This window comes from Xenopus tropicalis, chromosome 4 (assembly GCF_000004195.4).
Source record: "Xenopus tropicalis strain Nigerian chromosome 4, UCB_Xtro_10.0, whole genome shotgun sequence".
In the NCBI taxonomy this organism is placed as follows: Eukaryota; Metazoa; Chordata; class Amphibia; order Anura; family Pipidae; genus Xenopus; species Xenopus tropicalis.
Genome location: NC_030680.2, coordinates 134,755,998 through 134,775,580, shown reverse-complemented (window position 1 = coordinate 134,775,580; position 19,583 = coordinate 134,755,998). Strand labels below are relative to the sequence as shown.

Here is a 19,583-nt window from a genome sequence, read left to right as displayed (position 1 = left end):
CCCCAATCACATGAACGGGCCATACTGTACCTATGGCAGACATGGGAGCTGTCTTATTACTGTTCTCTTGGGACCTCTGTGTGTTTCTGTCTTGCCTTCAACAGGTGCACTCAAGTACCTCCTGTGGAACCTCTTGTGCACTACATAAGTTATGACACAAGGACACACAGGAAGTTGTAAAACACACAAGGACACACAGGAAGTTGTAAAGCACACTTTGTATTCACACACATAATTTAGAACTTGCTTGAACCTGGACCGAAGGACATTTTTGGACTAAAGGACTACAAGAACTTAGAGGGAGTGCTGTGTATTTCTGTGTAATCGCAGTATTGACTTCTCCTTTAATATGACTGATATGAATCCATGGATTATTTTGTTGCTTAATAATTCAAAAAACCCCACGTAAGCAGAAGAAATGATTAAAAACAAGAATACACGATGACTTTCTGCCTCCAAAAACATCAGCTAGATATTACACAGTTATAATAGCATTCCACTTATTTCCTACATTGAAGCATCATCATAGAGCATTAGTGTTATGCTACGGTGGAAACTAATACATTTAAGGCCTGGATTTCTCCCCTAAGGTGGTTCTGTACCGTAGGAAGGCAAGGTGCAAGAACCGACGCAAGTTAAAGGTACATTTAGTGCATTGTAGGCCATTCTGAGGTGTAGGCACGAAAAATGTTTGTGTGCGGGTTAGGGAATGATACATTTCTACTACAATCTCTAAAAAACTATTGCGCAACTGTGGCACTTTCAAACTAGAACTCTTAGGCTTGTGGGTTTGCTTGGATTCAAAGCCCAGTAAGAGCTGGAGGGCTGCAGCATGAGCATTGCTCTGCCAAAGGAACCTTTAAAACGTTCTGCAGATGAAAATCACTAGGGTGCAAAGTCTGTGAGTTTGAATCCATTGGACCTTAAGGGTCACATGCAGCGCCCTCTACAGCAGTTTTGGGTGGTCTCTAGAGATGGGTGTCTTCCTCCACAGGATCACCTTCTTCCCGGGATGCCTTGTTGATCAGGGTCTCCCAACCATCCACCTGATGAGAGGTGCCACCATTGAGGCTGGTCTTTTTCTCTTGCATTTCAGACTGACCGTCCATCGCTACATCCAACGTGGGGTTATCATGGCAGCCATTTTCAACAAAATGCAGTTCCTGCAAACAACATTTTCAAGAGAACAAAGTGTAAGAATAAAGGAAATGGCTAAGTATGTGCTAAATGCATCATCAGAGACACCCCTGACCATTGTAGCTCTTTATAAATTTGTCACGTAGCCCAGCCCATAGTTCTCACCTCATCTCCTAGGGTCACATACTCACCATGTTTTTCAGTTTGGGCAGGCGTCTCTGCCAGCAGATGTATATAATTCCTGCGACGATGATCATTACACAGATGGATCCAATGATGACCAAGACAATAAAAAGTTTGCCATAATCACTGCGGGGTTGGCTGGGACGTGACTGGCAACTAACTGTGGTGGAGTAGCCTTCAATTCCGATCTAAGGGGAAGACAGAAGATTCAGTAAATGGCTGCAGATTCTCAGCTCTCTTCTTCATGCAGTCAACAGTGATTTTTTAGTAACAGTATGGGGAGCAATTCTGCCAGTACTTTTCCAAGAGACATCTGCTGTTGCCATGTCACCTAGGAGATAATGATCCAGTCCTGGCTTTTTTAAGGTTCTCTGCAGGTATATTTCACCTGAGGGACAAGTGCCTAAACTGCCCCAATTTCTACCACTGACTTGACTGGAAACTCCTGAAGATGCTCCTGGAAACTCAAAATATTCCAGAGGAGGAAATGCCCCATGTGCCATTAGCCTAAAACTGGATTACAGTTTCCTTTTAGCTGTTCAAGAAGCCATGATTGGATCATTACCTACCTGATGACATGGAACAAATGCATTTATGTATGCACAGACTTGGTTGGAGAGTTTGACAAACTTTCACCTTTACTACCCAGTCATTGGGTATCTATGGGAAATTTATAAGACCATGCTTTGATTCTATTGAAATGCAGACAGTTTGTCAGAACTGAAAATTGTATCTGCTCATGCCTTATCTCAGCATGTAGATGGGGCAGTGTCTGACATGGAAGCGCAAGCAACATTATTTGTATCTCCAAAGAAATTCTTTTTTTACCTCACATCTTGGAAATTTGTTGTCTTGTTTAGGTTCTGCCGTTGGTCTCTTTTCCTTAGGGCGATAGCACGGTTACAATTTTGATCACCCTAGTCCTCTCAAGGTGAACCATGGGAAGCAAAAGAATCTTCCCCAATAGTAGCCACCTCCCTCACACTTGAATGTGTGATGTAAGTACTGGTATTCTCCAATGTTAGATCCCCTAGCTTTTAATGCCTCTGTAGATTTTTGCCAAAGTTTTGACCTACAGTGGAACATAGCACAGGGAGTGGACATCCATTAATAAAGCTGCATGCTATGCCATCAGAGCTGAAGTATGCTGAAGGATCACTTCAGAGACCCCTGACTTTGGCCTCATCAATTCCAAGAGGCCCCTACCTGGGTTAGGTCACCAAGTCAATGCAGCCTTAGAAGAAGTATGGAGCACTTGCTAACTGCACTTTCTGCTGCAGTACTGGTAGTGCCACTACAGGATGAAACATGTATGTGTCTTAGACAGAGCTATTCCAATATCTTACCTCAGCAAGACTCCTTTTAATGTCTCCTAAGGCACTGAAGACATCCTTAATAGGTACTACACCTAGAAAAGGCAGAAACAAAGAGTGTTGGTGAGGAAATAACATGTCTTTGCTCAAATCATAAAGGTATTATATTCTAGTCTGTGCTGCAGCTATGAGAGTCGTAGTCCATGAATGACTTTAATCATAAGAAGTTACTGGCCATATAAACCAGGGATGTCCAAACTTCTAACCACAAGCTGTTGCCGATCTACAATTCCCACAACCCCAATTACAGTCAGTACTGCAGGCTGGACATTCCTGATGTACAAAATCTAACTAACAATTTTTTACATTTTTACATAATATGCTATGACCTGGGTTTCTAGGTCCAGGACATTTGCCCTCTCTTCTCTAAACAGACCCTGCCACCAGCACAGGACCTCTCAAATCTATACCAAATTCCAGACATTTGTGCATACAAGGAGTATTTGTTCTCCTTTTAAACATTTCTATATGTTTTAAGTTTAAGTGATAAAGAAGCATATATGCAGTATTTGGACTCCACTGTGGTCTACACAGGAAACTTACTGTGTTCCTCTGTGATTGCCATTAAAAGGTGATTGTCGTTCTCATTAGGCTTGCTCAGCAAAATCACCCAGTCTCTGGGTGACACCTCAGTCTTCCAGAACAGCGCCCCCTCCAGCAGTGAGAAAAGCTGATGCCCCTTTTCCCAGCGGAACTTCTCCTGCAGAGTGAACACAACAGTTTACTGGATTAGCTACGTACCTAGACCCCTAGGGCGACATTGACTAGAGAACTCTTGCAAGTCATCTATCTGTATATATACAGTATATTGCAAATGAGTATTAAATATAAAGAAAAATACATTGTCACTTCTAAATAAGCCTGGCTCCCTATATTTCTAATTCTCCACAATCTTGTTTAACTCATCTGCACAATGCATAGCAACAGAAGCTTCTTCCTAATACTGTTAGACATTGTACAAGTCAACCAAACCTTTTGTGACCTCCATAAAAGCACTTATTCTGCAGCCTTCTGCCTTTATATGCTCATTGTTTTATAATTACCGATAGAGTGTTAATGACTCCGCAGATACTGGCAGCTTGCATTGCCTCGTTTAAAGATTGCTTTTCCAAGGTCTAACATAGCAAAGCCCAGCTTTAGTTCAATGCATCAGATAGTCATGAGCTTGTGCAACAAGGATGAGGGAAGAGGGTTCTTTCAGTTGAAACAGAAGCAGCAACATTATTCTAGAACAGTTTGTTCTCAGCGAAAGGTTAACTGAAAAGAGACGCTTGAGTTATGTCTTTCATAGGGGTCAACGATGAGCTTTAGATTAAGAGTCCCTGAGTAAGCACTTACAGAGCGCAATGAATTGGATTTGATGACCTTGCTCTCCTATCTTAACTGTGCTCTGTGTGAACAGAGATGTTATTGTTCTGACTCAACGTATAGTGTACTTGGTACCCGCACTATCATTAAATATTATTTAATGTATTCCCAGGACTCTGGATTTTTTTTTCTAAGAGCATATCCTGTATTATTATGGTTTTCAAATGATTCCAAAGTATTAAACATCTAACTGAAGGTATCTAGACTCCTACATGAGGGCAACTCTCTCACCGGATAATATGCACCCAGTATGTTCTTCTTCACTTGACTTTGGGGCATATTTACTAGAGGGTGAAAGTGAAAAGTTGGAGAAATTTCACCAAAAATAAAGATTCCCCTCAACGTCAATGATTTACTAAAAGGAGAATACAACAAGGTTTGGAGAATTAACCACATTAATTCTCCAGACCTTGTTGTATTCTCCTTTTAGTAAATCATTTAACATCATAGTGGTAAAAATTCTCTGTAGGTAAAATTTCTCCAGTGAATTTTCTCCATTTTACTAAGAGCACAAGGATGAATTTTCACCAAGAGAAATGACTCCAGGTTCAGGTTGGCGAAAACATCCATTATAAAGATAGAGTTTTTGAATCACATTATCTACATCAGTGATCCCCAACCAATGGCTCAGGGGCAACATGTTGCTCCCCAACCCCTTGGGTGTTGCTCTCAGTGCCCCCAAACCAGGGAGTTATTTTTGAATTCCTGACTTGGGGGCAAGTTTTGGTTGAATAAAAACAAGATTTCCTACCAAATAAAGCCCCCTGTAAGCTGATAGGGTGCATAGAGGCTGCCTAATAGCCAATCACAGCCCTTATTTGGCTCCTCCATGAACTTTTATGGTGCATGTGTTGCTCCCCAAGTCTTTTTACATTTGACTGTGGCTCATAAGTAAGAAAGGTTGGGGACCCCTGATCTACATCATCCCCATCATGCTAATTTTCCACATACTTAATTTCTTCACAACTACAATTGTAAAGGAAGTATAGATCTTCCTACCTCATTTACTAATAAGGGAGATGGTAAATCTGGATGTGGTTGCTCAATAAGAGGTTTTATCCAACCAGGAAATGAAGTTATAGCAAGGAGCTTACTATCAATATATCCAAGCAGGGAACATTATTAAGTGAAACAGGAGCTCAGAAATAATGGTGTCACAGTTATGCACGGTGGAAATGGATCATTGGGAATAAGACGTTTGGTGGCTGGAACAATGGGTGAGAAGAAGGCCTTGGAGAAACTAAACCAGAAATCAGGGAAAAGGAGACAAAGTAAGACTGGAAGAGACCAGAATAGATATGGAAGCTAGAATGCTAAAGGAATAGAAACAACAGAAGCTGAATTGTTAAAAAAAAAACATTTCAGGAAGCATTTAGATAACAATTCCTCAAAACAGGAGACATCTTGGGAATATGTCCCCTTTTTCCCCCTCGTTATAGTTCTGGAGTATCCCCTGAATATAATCCTAACTAACTCTTAGGATGCCACTCTAGTCTGCTGTTTTGCCCCCCCCCCCCAAGCAATGCTGCCCGCTGCCCTAGCTGTTGGATTTGATGGCTTTATAGATATAATACGGAAACGATTTACAAGGGCTGTATCATTATAGGAAATATGTTTGTAAAGTTAAAGCTGGAATACCCCCACCCCCCCTTTTCCAACTATATTGCTGAAAAATATACAGAGAAAGAAAATCCATACAGTTAATTGGCAGAGACTTGTGATATGCCCTATAGCCCTACCTAGCATTGAAAATGTCAGATTTAACCCCCCCCCAACACACACAAAATCGTACAACCTCTACTGGCCGTTTAATCCAGACTGCAGTTTCCATAGCAACACAGGGACCCTCAAAGATGTTTAATAAAGACAGCAGCCCATTGCCATGGCGACTCCTGGCCCCCAAGGGTGGCTCCAGCTTACACATTCAACAATTTAATTTGGGGAGAGACTGGCAGAGCCATGAAGTGCAACAGAAATGTACGTCAGCCGCAGACAAACAGAAGGTGTAGCGGGAAAGCAAATAGGGAACAGATGGCTGCACACGTATGGAATGAATGCATCATATAAAACTGATCTATTGGGAATTGTCTGATAATATCTTGTACAGGTTATCTGGAAACCTGTTATCCACAAAGCTTCAGATTATGGAAAGGCCATCTCTCATGTGGATTAATTAATTCAAATTTTTAAAAATAATTCCATTTTTCTCTCCCAACGAATATTTAATGAATCCATATTGAAGGCAAAATAATCCTATTTGGTTTAATTAATGTTTAAATGATTTTTTTAGTAGACATAAGTTATAGAGATCCCAATTACAGAAAGGCTCCTTTTCCAGAAAACCCCAGGTCCCAGGCATTCTGGATAACAGGTCCCATACCTCTACCAATGATTTCAAGGGATAGAAGGAAACAGAGGGACAAAAGTCAGGATACAAAATACATAGAATTCTCCCCTCCCCCATACCTGTAACAGAAACAGGTATGGGACCTATTATCCAGAATGCTCGGGACCTGGGGTTTTCTGGAAAAGAAGCCTTTCTCTAATTTGGATCTCCATACCTTAAGTCTACTGAAAATCATTTAATGTTAAACAAACCCAATAGGACTGTTCTGCCCCCAATAAGGGGTAATTATATCTTAGTTGGGATCAAGTACAGGTACTGTTTTATTATTACAGAGAAAAGGGAATCATTTAACCATTAAATAAACCCAATAGGGCTGTTCTGCCCCAATAAGGGGTAATTATATCTTAGTTGGGATCAAGTACAGGTACTGTTTTATTATTACAGAGAAAAGGGAATCATTTAACCATTAAATAAACCCAATAGGGCTGTTCTGCCCCCAATAAGGATTAATTACATCTTAGTTGGGATCAAGTACAAGATAATTTTTTTTTACATTTTTAAAAATAAGAATTATTTGTTTAAAATGGAGTCCATGGGAGATTGCCTTTCTGTAATTTGGAGCTTTCTGGATAATGGGTTTCTAGATAACTGATCCCATACCTGTACATGAAAATCGTTTTCAATCTGCCATTCAGCTTTAGCTTCAAGAGTATTTAAGACTTAGATTTAATGTTCACCCCAAATCTCACCTTAAACAACCTAGGGCTTCCAGGAATATTTAGCAGAGCAGAAACATCCCACCCTAAGCAGCCTTCAGTATGGGCCCCAAGTCCCTTCTCTAGGGCCACCCTAGGAAAGCCAGCCCCACTGCATCCTGCACAAATCAACACCTTGGCTGCATTTTTATTACGATACAACTTCCCGGAGACAGTCTTTCAGTTCTACAAAGCATTCGATTAATTCTATCAAATTAAATGTGTTACATAGTAATTCCCCCAAAGCAAGACACGTACCAGGACGTGCCACTTTTATTAAAACAGTTTATGTTTTATTTAATCCAACATTACTGCTCTCTTCCCTCAGGAAGCAGTTATAGCTAAATAACAGAGGAAGAGACCTTTCAAATGAAAAAGGTTTTTATTCATTCAGTTTACACTCAACATCACTCAGATCCCAATGTATTTGGTTAATCCCTAACACAAATATATATATATATATTTGCAGCATGACGGTTTAATCACTATTTACAGAATGTGGAGTGCTGGTCTTCTCTTTCCCTATATATAAATACAGTATATATAGCAGCTACCAATACAATTACAGGTATGGGATCCCTTATATGGAAACCCATTATCCAGAAAGCTCTGAATTATGGAAAGCCGTCTGCCACAGACTCCATTTTAATCAAATAATTCAGAATTTTAAAACTGATTTTCTTTTTCTCTGTAATAATAAAACAGTACCTGTACTTGATCCCAACTAAGATATAATTACCCCTTATTGGGGCAGAACAGCCCTATTGGGTTTATTTAATGGTTAAATGATTCCCTTTTCTCTGTAATAATAAAACAGTACCTGTACTTGATCCCAACTAAGATATAATTACCCCTTATTGGGGGCAGAACAGCCCTATTGGGTTTATTTAATGGTTAAATGATTCCCTTTTCTCTGTAATAATAAAACAGTACCTGTACTTGATCCCAACTAAGATATAATTAATCCTTATTGGGGGCAGAACAGCCCTTTTGGGTTTATTTAATGGTTAAATGATTCCCTTTTCTCTGTAATAATAAAACAGTACCTGTACTTGATCCCAACTAAGATATAATTACCCCTTATTGGGGGCAGAACAGCCCTTTTGGGTTTATTTAATGGTTAAATGATTCCCTTTTCTCTGTAATAATAAAACAGTACCTGTACTTGATCCCAACTAAGATATAATTACCCCTTATTGGGGCAGAACAGCCCTATTGGGTTTATTTAATGGTTAAATGATTCCCTTTTCTCTGTAATAATAAAACAGTACCTGTACTTGATCCCAACTAAGATATAATTACCCCTTATTGGGGGCAGAACAGCCCTATTGGGTTTATTTAATGGTTAAATGATTCCCTTTTCTCTGTAATAATAAAACAGTATCTGTACTTGATCCCAATTAAGATAATAAATAAACCTTATTGGATGCAAAACAATCCTATTGGGTTTAATTAATGGTTTATTGATTTTTTAGTAGACTTAAGGTATGGAGACCCACATTACGGAAAGACCCCTTATCCAGAATACCCTTGGTCCCGAGCATTCTGGTTAATGGGTCCTATACCTGTATTAAAGAAAATTAGAGTAAATGAGAGATCTGTAGTATATAAAAAGCAGGCACACCAATAAAACAATGTTAATCATACTTACACAGTCAATATCATTCGACATGTTGAGTATGACATAATTTTTCCCAGCTAAATTAATCCAGTCTTTGCAAATAACCTGAAAATAAATAAATATGGGAAGATGAAAAAAACCATAGGGCTGCTGTAATATTATTTTCCTCAGATGAAATAAGTGTCTCCCAAGCTAATAAGGCTCTGGTATCTTTGTGGCATCACCAAAGAGCTCTCAAGGTGTCCCATTAGTGTTGGATTGGTCCTACTAGGATCTATGAGAACCTGACATCCAAACAATTAGATTATATGGTACAGAGATTATAATGATATATGGTGGAAATAAGAAAGGCCTTATGGAATGTTTCATAGACTGGGGTCCACCAGGTCCTAAGCCCACTGGGAGACCCTTCAGTACTTTGGCAAACCTGTTCATCCCTGGATCTCATCATGCATCTGTACCTGCTTAGCAGCATAAATGTTCAGAGCTCTCTAAACCCATCTCTTTATCTGCAACAAGTTTCCTTACTACAGCAATCACCTTACACTGGTGTCAATGTAATTAAAGCCTTTCAGACCCTTCACTCAAATTCCACCTGGAACCCTGTTCAGCAAAACAAAAAAAATAATATTGGGGGTACTACCTGCTGAGACCTCGGTGGTAGCTCTGAAGGCCCTGCAGCCTCAGAATGGCCTTCACCCTGTAGGACGGAAATGTGTTTTGGAGGACCAATTTTTTCCTCATCTAAGATACCAGGGTGGAAGTGTGTGGATGGATCTAGGTCTTCCCCTTGTATATGCTCTTCAAAGGGTTTGTTAGCGGGAATGCCTTGACTGCCAGCCGGAGGTCCTGGTGGAGGTACCGATCCTGGAACATGGGTAATTTGATGGTTCTTGGACACTTGATGCTTCTTGTTCTTTCTATGCAATTTGGTTGTTTGATGAGTATGCTCAGCAGATACAGTTTTGGACACTGTCCTTTCCTTGTTGCTTTGAAATGCAGCTCCCCAATTATTTAGGGTTGTTGGCTCCACGGTAACCTTTCCATTTACAGTCAAGGTGTCTGTAGATAAATGTTTGTGCGTTTCATCAGAAGAATGAGTGTACCACAGAGTTGTAGATGTTTCCAGGCTTTCTGTTGTGGGACTACTGGTTTTGCTCTGGTCTTCCCCTGTGTCTCCATCGCTGTTCCTGGGGACTATAAAAAGTTCCATTTGTGAGTGTTTAGTAAACACTTTGAGATTTTGCTCAATATATTATACAAATACTCAGTGATTGCAAGGAGAGATGTAATTTGTAACTGTCTGCCTTTGTAATTGAGATTTAGAACTGATAGTGGCTAAATAGCCTCTAATCCCATGGAAACTGGTAATATCTATTATTAAACAGTGGTATGGAGTTCCTATAGTGTGTCCCTGTGTTTAATAATGCTAAGACCAGGCGCAATAAAACATAGTAGGAATAGGTACAGGTACAAACCAACTACTGGGTAGGTTTTATGTGAGGTCAACTAGGGCAGGGCCTTATGTCAATGATGGATTAGAATATAGAATATATGCTACACTACTGGTTATATGGGTTTTGCCTTGTGTTGCAGTGGGGTCTCCGAGACCCTAACCCCAGATGGAAGCTGGAATACTCAGTGTCAAACTCTCCCCCCAATGGTGACCATACTCCTTGCAGCCACAATGGCAGGGAGAGTGCAGGCACCCACAGTTACCGGCGGGGCGAGTGGGCCTGGGTCGGTGAGGGCCACAGGGCCCACCGGGTTTTTTCTAGGTGACTCACTGGCCCAGTTCCACCCTAGTTTTGCCTTTCCTATGTATATATAATAAGTGTGGAAACTGGATGTGAGCCAAAACTTATGATCCAGTTTAATATTTGCTGTTGGAAAATGCCACTGAAAAGCTCTGCCACATTCAGAAGTGAAGACTGGCCCAGAAACATTTAAATTTCCTCACCTATTGTGCAGCAATAATACTTTACTGCTGACATAGCCACAGGAACAGGTCTTTTGATTCCATACCTCCACGCACCTATCTATCATCTACTATCTATCATTTATTTATCTATTATAAAAAGGCAGGTAGTAGAAGAACAGGCATGGGGAAGGTAAGTTCTTTTCATTTGGGGGGGTTTACTCTATTATACATACCGTATATACTCGAGTATAAGCCGATCCGAATATAAGCCGAGGTACCTAATTTTACCTAAGAAAACTGGAAAAACGTATTGACTCGAGTATAAGCCTAGGGTGGGAAATGCAGCAGCTACTGCTAAGTTTCAATAATCACAATAAAAACCAGTAAATTACATAAATTGAGGCATCAGTGGGGTATATGTTTTTAAATATTTATTTAAAAGAAAAACCGTAAACTAGCTCTGTAAGCAGAGAAGAGGGTCAACAAAAACAATATGAGTACTACCCCACACTCATTGCACATTGGCAAACTGGCAGCAGACCCAGTGCCGGAGGACACGTAAGGGGGAATAAGTATTGCGTGGGCCAGGGCACTGGAGGGTCTGGTTTGCGGGGGGCCTAATTTGCACACAAAGGACAGAGGGAGCTCAGAGGGACCCATGGCACCCGACTCGAGTATAAGGCGAGGGTGACTTTTTCAGCACATTTTGGGTGCTGAAAAACTAGGCTTATACTCGAGTATATACAGTATATGCTCTGCTCCAACTTTGCAATTTAATTCCATTTTTGGATTGTAAATATGGATCACAAACCTATGAGTAACAGCAGAAAGTGGAAACATGGCAGGAACATTTACAGTTTAAGAGGTTCATTTATGGACATGTTTGAACATGGCCCCAGTCAAGGATCCCAGTAATCCTTGCTTTGTAATGATCTATTGGAGAACATACTAAATTGCACCAAGCTTTTTAGTGTAAAACTGTAAGCAGTAGTGGACTGGCCCATCGGAATACCAGGAAAACTCCCAGTGGGCCCTCCTGCTCCTAACTATTTGACTTATTTCATGATCATTCAATATATTTTTATGGGAGCATAAAGGAGAAGGATAGCTTATAGTATGTGACAGAAATAGACTAGGTTAAGTGAGGAAAGGAGGAAAAAGGTGGGTCTATAGTTTAAGGTCTTGGTGGGCTTCTGGCATCCCAGTTTATCACTGAAAGTGATAGGTGACTGAGTAGGATGGCTTTCCCAACTTCCTTGGATACAAAGAGGGAAGTTGTCTAATGGCATATTCCAAGTCACACTATTGAGAAAGGCTCAATATCTATCTGTCTATCTATATCCAACTGAATGTCTATCATATCTATCTATCCATCTATCTATCATCTATCTATCATCTATCTATCATCTATCTATCTATCTATCTATCATCTATCTATCTATCTATCTATCTATCTATCTATCTATCTATCTATCTATCTATCATCTATCATCTATCTATCTATCTATCTATCTATCTATCTATCTATCTATCCATCCATCTATCTATCTATCTATCTATCTATCTATCTATCTATCATCTATCTATCTATCTATCTATCTATCTATCTATCTATCTATCTATCTATCTATCTATCTATTATCTATCTATCTAGCTATCTATTATCTATCTAGCTATCTATTATCTATCTATCTATCTATCTATCTATCTATCTATTATCTATTTATCTATCTATCTATCTATCTATCTATCTATGCGCATGTGTATGTGTCTGTACCATGATAAACATCCAAGTTTAATTTAATAATGCAATAACCCAGATGTTGTTAGATGCTAATTATTCCTCATAACACACTACACCCTTATTATAGCATTAGTATATGGTTCACACAGAGCTCAGAATTATCAGGAAATATATAATTACTAGTTTGTGTAGCTAATGTCACTTGTTTTAACTACATATTCTGCTTCTGTTGTATTTAATAGGTGAGTGCTCATCTGCAGTGCTTTTGTTCCAGTGCTGTTTGTATGTGGGAGTACCTTTCCCTGGTGTATGAATTATCAAATAAAATATGTAGGAATTGAATACACAGCCCAGAATCTCAATCTCGTTTTTTCTCTAAATTCATAGATTACTAAAACATTCTTTAACTCTTTGAGGCATACCTAGGCATGGTCACTATGAACACTGGTGAAGGAAAGCTGGGGCCCTAAACTAAGGAAAATACTGTTTATTTCAGGCATAAAGGACCTGCAACCATTCTGCTGGTGTTGTACTGCAGCTCCCTGCATTCCAATAGCAACTGTTAGGTAGTCCTTCTATGTAGACCATGGCTTCCTAAAGCTCTTGGGTATGCTGCAGGTCTGATCTGGGATTCAGAATAGGCCCTTGCATTGCAAGTACACAGGGGCCCAAACAGCACCCCACCAGTCTATGACTGTCTATGGCAGGGATCCCAACCTTTTTTACACATGAGCCACACTCAGATGTAGAAAGTGAGCCACACTGGCAAGGGGATGCCAAATAAGGGCTGTGATTGGCTATTTGGTAGCCCCATGGGCACTGCTGGCCTGAAGGAGGTTCTGCTTGGAGTCTCTGGGCTTCCAAAACTTGTCAGAAGTCAGAAATGTAAAAATAGTCACCTACTTTGAGGCCACTGAGAGCAACATCAAAGGGAATGGTGAGGAACGAGCCACTGGTTTAGGATCACTGGTCTAAGGCATCTTAGAGCAGTCCCTCTGGCATTTATCAGAATTGCCAATCTGGGTCTGTGCTGGACAGGGTTTTACTTGGCCGGCAGGACACTGGGCAAAAACCCAGTGGGCCTCTCCAACCCAGACCCAATCCCAGGTTCCCCCCCGGTTACCTCCCTTTGCCGATCGTGCCTAGGTAAGTATCAGATATGTGCACTCGGAGGGAGGGGCAGGGGATGTGGGTGGAGGGGGCCCGAGGGGGTGTGTGGCCAGTGGGGGCCATTCGGAGGTGTGGGGGACCTCTGGGATGGCAGCCTTCGTGGGCCCCACACACCCCAGTCCAAACCTGGTGCTGGGGGGGGCAATACACATCTCTGAGGGTTGCATCTATTTATTTTGTAGCTTAGGGACATATTTGTGGTGTGTAGATGTCTGTCTCATTTCTATACCCACTCAGGCAAAACACAACCTATTACCAATGCCTAAGTTGATCCACAGTATACTGTTTCTCTCCCCATACATGCACAGAACGTTACAGCAAAAGAAAATCACCAAAGGTCCTTTCACTTAGTCTCCAGTTTGTTCTACTTCCTGTAACTACTGTTCCACTTAAGTTGGACCCCCCCAGTCATGAAACTGAGCACACTGCTTGGACATATAATAACAATAATCTAGCATTAGGCCCCAGAAATAAGCCATGACTTCTGCTCTGTTTGGCCCTTCACGTATGGTATAGGCAGCTTTATTCCACCCCCCAGGAACATTTATATATTATTATTATTATTATTATTATTAATAAATCCATAGCAATAGAATGTGATAAATAGAAAGGGGGCCCCTGGCAAGGGCCCATAAATATCATCCCCTTCTGGGTGGCTCACTGCGGGTTCCATGAGCGGTATCTCTCACCTACTGCATTCCGCTGCAAGATGGCAAGCCTCAGTTACAAGATTAAATTTTAAACATGTCCCTTTTCTCTGCTCCCTGAATAATGCAGAGCTGTGTGTGCTGACTGGCTGCAGTGACAGCAGGCCGAAAGGAAGACGATTGCCTGGCAAGTGGTCAAATTTGGCAAGATTTATAGCACACTGGGAAGATGCCAAACAATTAAATCTTGCCAGAACTCTGACACTAATACTGCAGATAAAATGGTGCTTTGCACCACATTTCTGACTCAAGTAAAGTTGTATTTAGTGCATTCACCATTGTTTGCCAAATACTGCAACTCTAGTCGGAACTCACAGCAGCCCTCACATAACTTCCTTGGTTTGTATTTATTGCTAATGACTCCATAGGATCCTTCTTACTTGAGAGGCATTTAACCCATTTACACATACAGTAATCTACTCATTGCCAACTCTTTTTGGTATTCTATGACTGACCTTACTGTCAAATACCCACACTATGCTGAGGGCAAAAACTCCGCTTTATCCTCTTTAAACGGGAATATACAGCTTTTATCCAAGAGCAATTATGGCTTTAAATATGTAACAGTAGACTGATATTATCTTTTACTATGCCACTGCTTTGAGTTGTTGCTTGCTTCTTTTAAATCTCGTTGTTTACTATGTGACAATGACAATAAAGATATATTCTATTCTATTCTTGCATCGTCTGATTCATAAACAAGTGAGGAACATAATGGAATCAGAATGGAAACAAAGAGAAAGACAGAGATTATGGGTTCCATTTGCAGAGTTGCTGTACAAGTAGGCAAATATGTTTTCTCTGTGGCCTGACTAATACAGCAAAGGGGGTTATGTAATAAAAGGCACTAAGTTTGCCCAGGTGCAGTAACCCATAGCTACCAATCAGCAGGTAGAATTTACTGGTCACCTTTTTTTAAAAGCAAACATCTAATTATCGGTTGCTATGGGTTACTGCTACTGGGAAAACATAATGCCTTTTATTAAATATTGGGGTAATATTTTAGTGTGCAACAAAGTTACCCAAACTGGGCAACCATCCTTGTGCAGGGTGCCAGCTTTACTGTTTCGACCAATCAAAGTATGGGGCACTGTAACCAACTTACACAACCAGTCAAGGGGCAAATATACAGAATTGTATTGTTGTTAGTGCATCTGATGACAAAATAATCAAATATACGGAAAGTAAAAATCAATGCAGAGATGAAAATAGAGTGTCAGTTTTAATAATGCTAGTGGGCCAAAAGAGGATCACAAATAAAAACAAACAATGGAAGTGTAAAGGGGCCAGCTTATATCTCTCATAGATGTGCATAGGGTGTATGACATATAGGAGAATGGGAGTTCAGTAATGAAAGGGTCGTGCAGCAAATCTGGTACAAGGGCCCAGTTTTTAGTTTTGGTTCTTGCTGATTTCTGGCGGGGTGTTTATACCACTGTTTGTTGAACTCAAAAAATTTGTCCAAATCAGCTGGTATTCACCCATAACCTAGCATTAGACTTGGACTAGTGACTAGTCACATGTCAAGTCCCTCAGGTAAATTGTACCCACCTGTGTGTATTAGACTAGGAACCTCAGAGCTCCCGTTGCCCTTGCTTCCCTCCTCATCCCAGAAATATTGAGGGGACTGAAGAATGGAGGACTCCTCTGTCTCTAGGCTAGAGAAGCCTGAGCCTTGTGCTGTATGGAGAAGATCCTGAAGAACGTCCAGCTCCTGGTCACCCTGATTCCCAAGCTCAGCTTCACTTGGGTTCTCCTGGGGTGAGGAGGACAGGCCCACTAAGGTTGATAAGTCCAATAATGAGGTGGAAGAGAGTCCTTCAGACTGAGGCTCCTCACAGGCAACAAGGAGGAACCAAAAGGGCCCTACAAAGAGAAACAGGTAAGTTTGGTAGTAGGCAGTGTCATACCATTATACAGTTGTGTAGGAGGTTAGGCGTCCTTGGACAATTATATGCTTCAGTCATTTGGAACAGTATTGGAACAAGAAGTGAAAACCTGCTCCTGGCACCAAACGTGATGTCCTTGTGGCTGTAAATGGATTTTAGCCTGTTACAGCGTTACAGATGGTAACAAGTGCCACTTAATGGGATACAGCCTGTAAGTGTCACGTGCAAGCATCTATAAATTAATTAAACAACCCTCACGGGCCTGATTAGCATGATGAATGTCTATCAGTAACTAGATATTAATCTCATTAATCTCAGAACAGAAAACAAAGATGCTCAGACAGCACAAAGAGGCACAGCAGGCTCTGTGTAGATGACACTGCAGGCACAGCACAAATGTCACATAGAATGTAATAACTAATACAGGTACCTAAAAGGTAGGGAGAGATGGTGTAGGGAGTAGGGAGAGATGGCGCCTATAGTAGCAGTGGGGGGATAATAGCCTCTGGGAAGGGACTGTGGCTATGGGATAGCAGGTATAGTAGGGAGAGATGGTGCCTATAGTAGCAGTGGGATAATAGCCTCTGGGAAGGGACTGGGGCTGTGGGATAGCAGGTATAGTAGGGAGAGATGGTGCCTATAGTAGCAGTGGGGGGATAATAGCCTCTGGGAAGGGACTGTGGCTGTGGGATAGCAGGTATAGTAGGGAGAGATGGTGCCTATAGTAGCAGTGGGGGGATAATAGCCTCTGGGGAGGGACTGGGGCTGTGGGATAGCAGGTATAGTAGGGAGAGATGGTGCCTATAGTAGCAGTGGGATAATAGCCTCTGGGAAGGGACTGTGGCTGTGGGATAGCAGGTATAGTAGGGAGAGATGGTGCCTATAGTAGCAGTGGGATAATAGCCTCTGGGAAGGGACTGTGGCTGTGGGATAGCAGGTATAGTAGGGAGAGATGGTGCCTATAGTAGCAGTGGGGGGATAATAGCCTCTGGGAAGGGACTGTGGCTGTGGGATAGCAGGCATAGTAGGGAGAGATGGTGCCTATAGTAGCAGGGAGTAGACACTAGGGAGTGATTGTGGTTGAGAGTAGCAGGTACAGAGAAATATAATAGAATGCTACTTTATTTCCTTATTGCCTATAATTACACGCTAGCTGCACAACAAAACCTTTCTTGTAATTGTTTCTACTAGCTAAAATGCAATGACAAGTCATTATTTCAGGTTAAATCTATATAGGACCTGGCCTTTAAACTCCCCACATCCCTAATACATCAATAGTATTTTGGAGTTTTACCTTCATATATATATATATATATATATATATATATATATATATATATATATATATATATATATATATATATATATATATATATATATAGACAGCACCATCCCTGTAACTCCGTATATAATCATGCTGTGTATATTAATTAATGTAAGCAGTTAAGGAAATGTTTAACCCCTAAGATGCCCAAGGGTGAAATCATGGAAATGCTATTCATGGCAGAATGATCAGGCAGCTAGGAGGTTATTTTTTTTTTTAATATAATACATATGTTTTACAGAATGTGTAGGTGCTATTCATAAAGGGAGAGCTTACCCAAAATGAGATGTAAATGCAGGATCATGGTGGTATCAGCGTGGCCAGTATGTTTGTACAGAGGGCATCCCTATACCCCAGGAATGGGCACACAGATACCAGGCTGGTACCCTCTCTCTCTCGCTCTGGAGAGTAGTTTTCGGTGGAGCTCAGCAGATGAGACAGCGTTCATAGGTCACGGTATTGACGAGTTGGTGAATTATGGGCAGGCAGTGCCCCGGTTGGTCATGTGCCTTTGTCTAGCAGAACCATCCCTGACGGAGTGGGCAGGACTAGAACCAAGTGGATCCCGATGCAGAGCTCAACATGCATTCCAGACCAATATGATGTTCTGAGTACATGCACAGCAACATAAGATTACATGATCTGATAATGCTGCAATAATAACGATCACATTCAAAAACGATGAAGCACCGACAGTTGCAGACAGAGGACTATCAGCCCCTAGTAACCAGGTGGGATTTGTTGGTATCCCTCCCTCCAAAAATGAGCTCTCCCCTGGTTTCCCTCCCTCCTTGCCACCCCTCCCAGCAGCCAGTGGTCCATGCTCAGTACTTTCCCTTTGCCCATTATCTTTTTCCCCCCCCCTCCCCTTGCAGGGCTGGTGCAGTGTCAGTCTGCAGCTCCCCTGGCTCCCACATGGTCCTACTGCCCCCTGCTTGCAAGATGTTGCACCAGTCAGATTGCATCCTTGTCCTTACTGGAAGCTTAGCAACACTTCTAGACATTCCAAACTGTAAAGGGCAAGTTGAATCACTAAACTCTGAATAGCTTAGTTTTTTTGTTTAAAAAAAAAAAAAAAATAAAATACAAGTTTGTCAAATACAGATGCAGGAACAAAAGGCACCATCCAACGATCTGATCCGACTTGTGTTACAGCTGTGCAGATCAGACTTGGCAGAATCCTACATAATCTTATGCTATTGCCTGACAATTAAAAAGTCCCCTGTAGTTTAGCCCAAAGGTGTAAATGCTCTCAGGCCTGGATTTGTGGAAAGGCGATAAAGGGCGGCAGAAATATAGGGGCAGCCTGTCACAACAATATTTTTAAATTTCACTCCCACATGGCGCAATGGGGACCTCTACCCACAACTCCATAAGGGACTTTAAAAGTACGCACATGGGGGTGGGGGGGTGTCCGCACATGCACTTTCGTGCGGGGGGGGGGGTGCAGAAGATAAATCCAGCACAGAATGCCTTTAAAATCAATTTTTAAATATTTTAAATTGAGACAACAGCATGGTAGTAGTGCCGCAGGAACAGGCACTAAATAGTTAATGTATCTTACAATCCTTGGCCTTGTGTTTTTGAACTACTTTTGCATTGCACCATTACTAACACACAACACTGGATTCATAAGTGTCATTGGCTTTCACACAAATAGCTGAAAATGAAAAAGTATTTGAAGTATAGCTAACTTAGGCAATCTTGCAACCAAAAATTAGATTTAGCCTTTTCTGCTCTGCAACTAACAATGCTGAGTCAGTAGTGCGACAAATAGGCACTGGGCCCCTGTACAAAAAAAAAGTTGCATGCAAATATTTAATTGGCCCTCCCCATTGTGGAGGGCCAATAATGGAAGCCAGTTTTGACTACTCCCCTTTTCCAAACCACACCCATTATCACAAGAGCTTTTAAGACTATACTCACATTAATGGTGGTACTGCAGCAAAACCAAAATGGTTGGGTGCTTACTGCAGGGACATTACCCTTCTTTCACATGTGAACAAATTATTATTTAAGGGTGTAAGACACACCCTGAAATCCA

At 41.2% G+C, this 19,583-nt stretch overlaps 1 protein-coding gene across 1 annotated transcript; it reads right to left on the bottom strand.

Moving 5' to 3' along the window:
* Positions 1–200: 200 nt before the first annotated feature.
* podxl2 (podocalyxin-like 2) lies at positions 201–18,347 on the bottom strand. Its single transcript, XM_002933083.5, has 8 exons — positions 17,816–18,347; positions 15,878–16,192; positions 9,428–9,981; positions 8,815–8,889; positions 3,237–3,393; positions 2,667–2,728; positions 1,329–1,508; positions 201–1,163 (listed from the first exon to the last, which is right to left on the bottom strand). Exons 1-8 carry the CDS (start codon positions 17,841–17,843, stop codon positions 969–971), a joined length of 1,566 nt encoding a protein of 521 aa, XP_002933129.1. The 5' UTR covers positions 17,844–18,347; the 3' UTR covers positions 201–968.
* Positions 18,348–19,583: the final 1,236 nt, after the last annotated feature.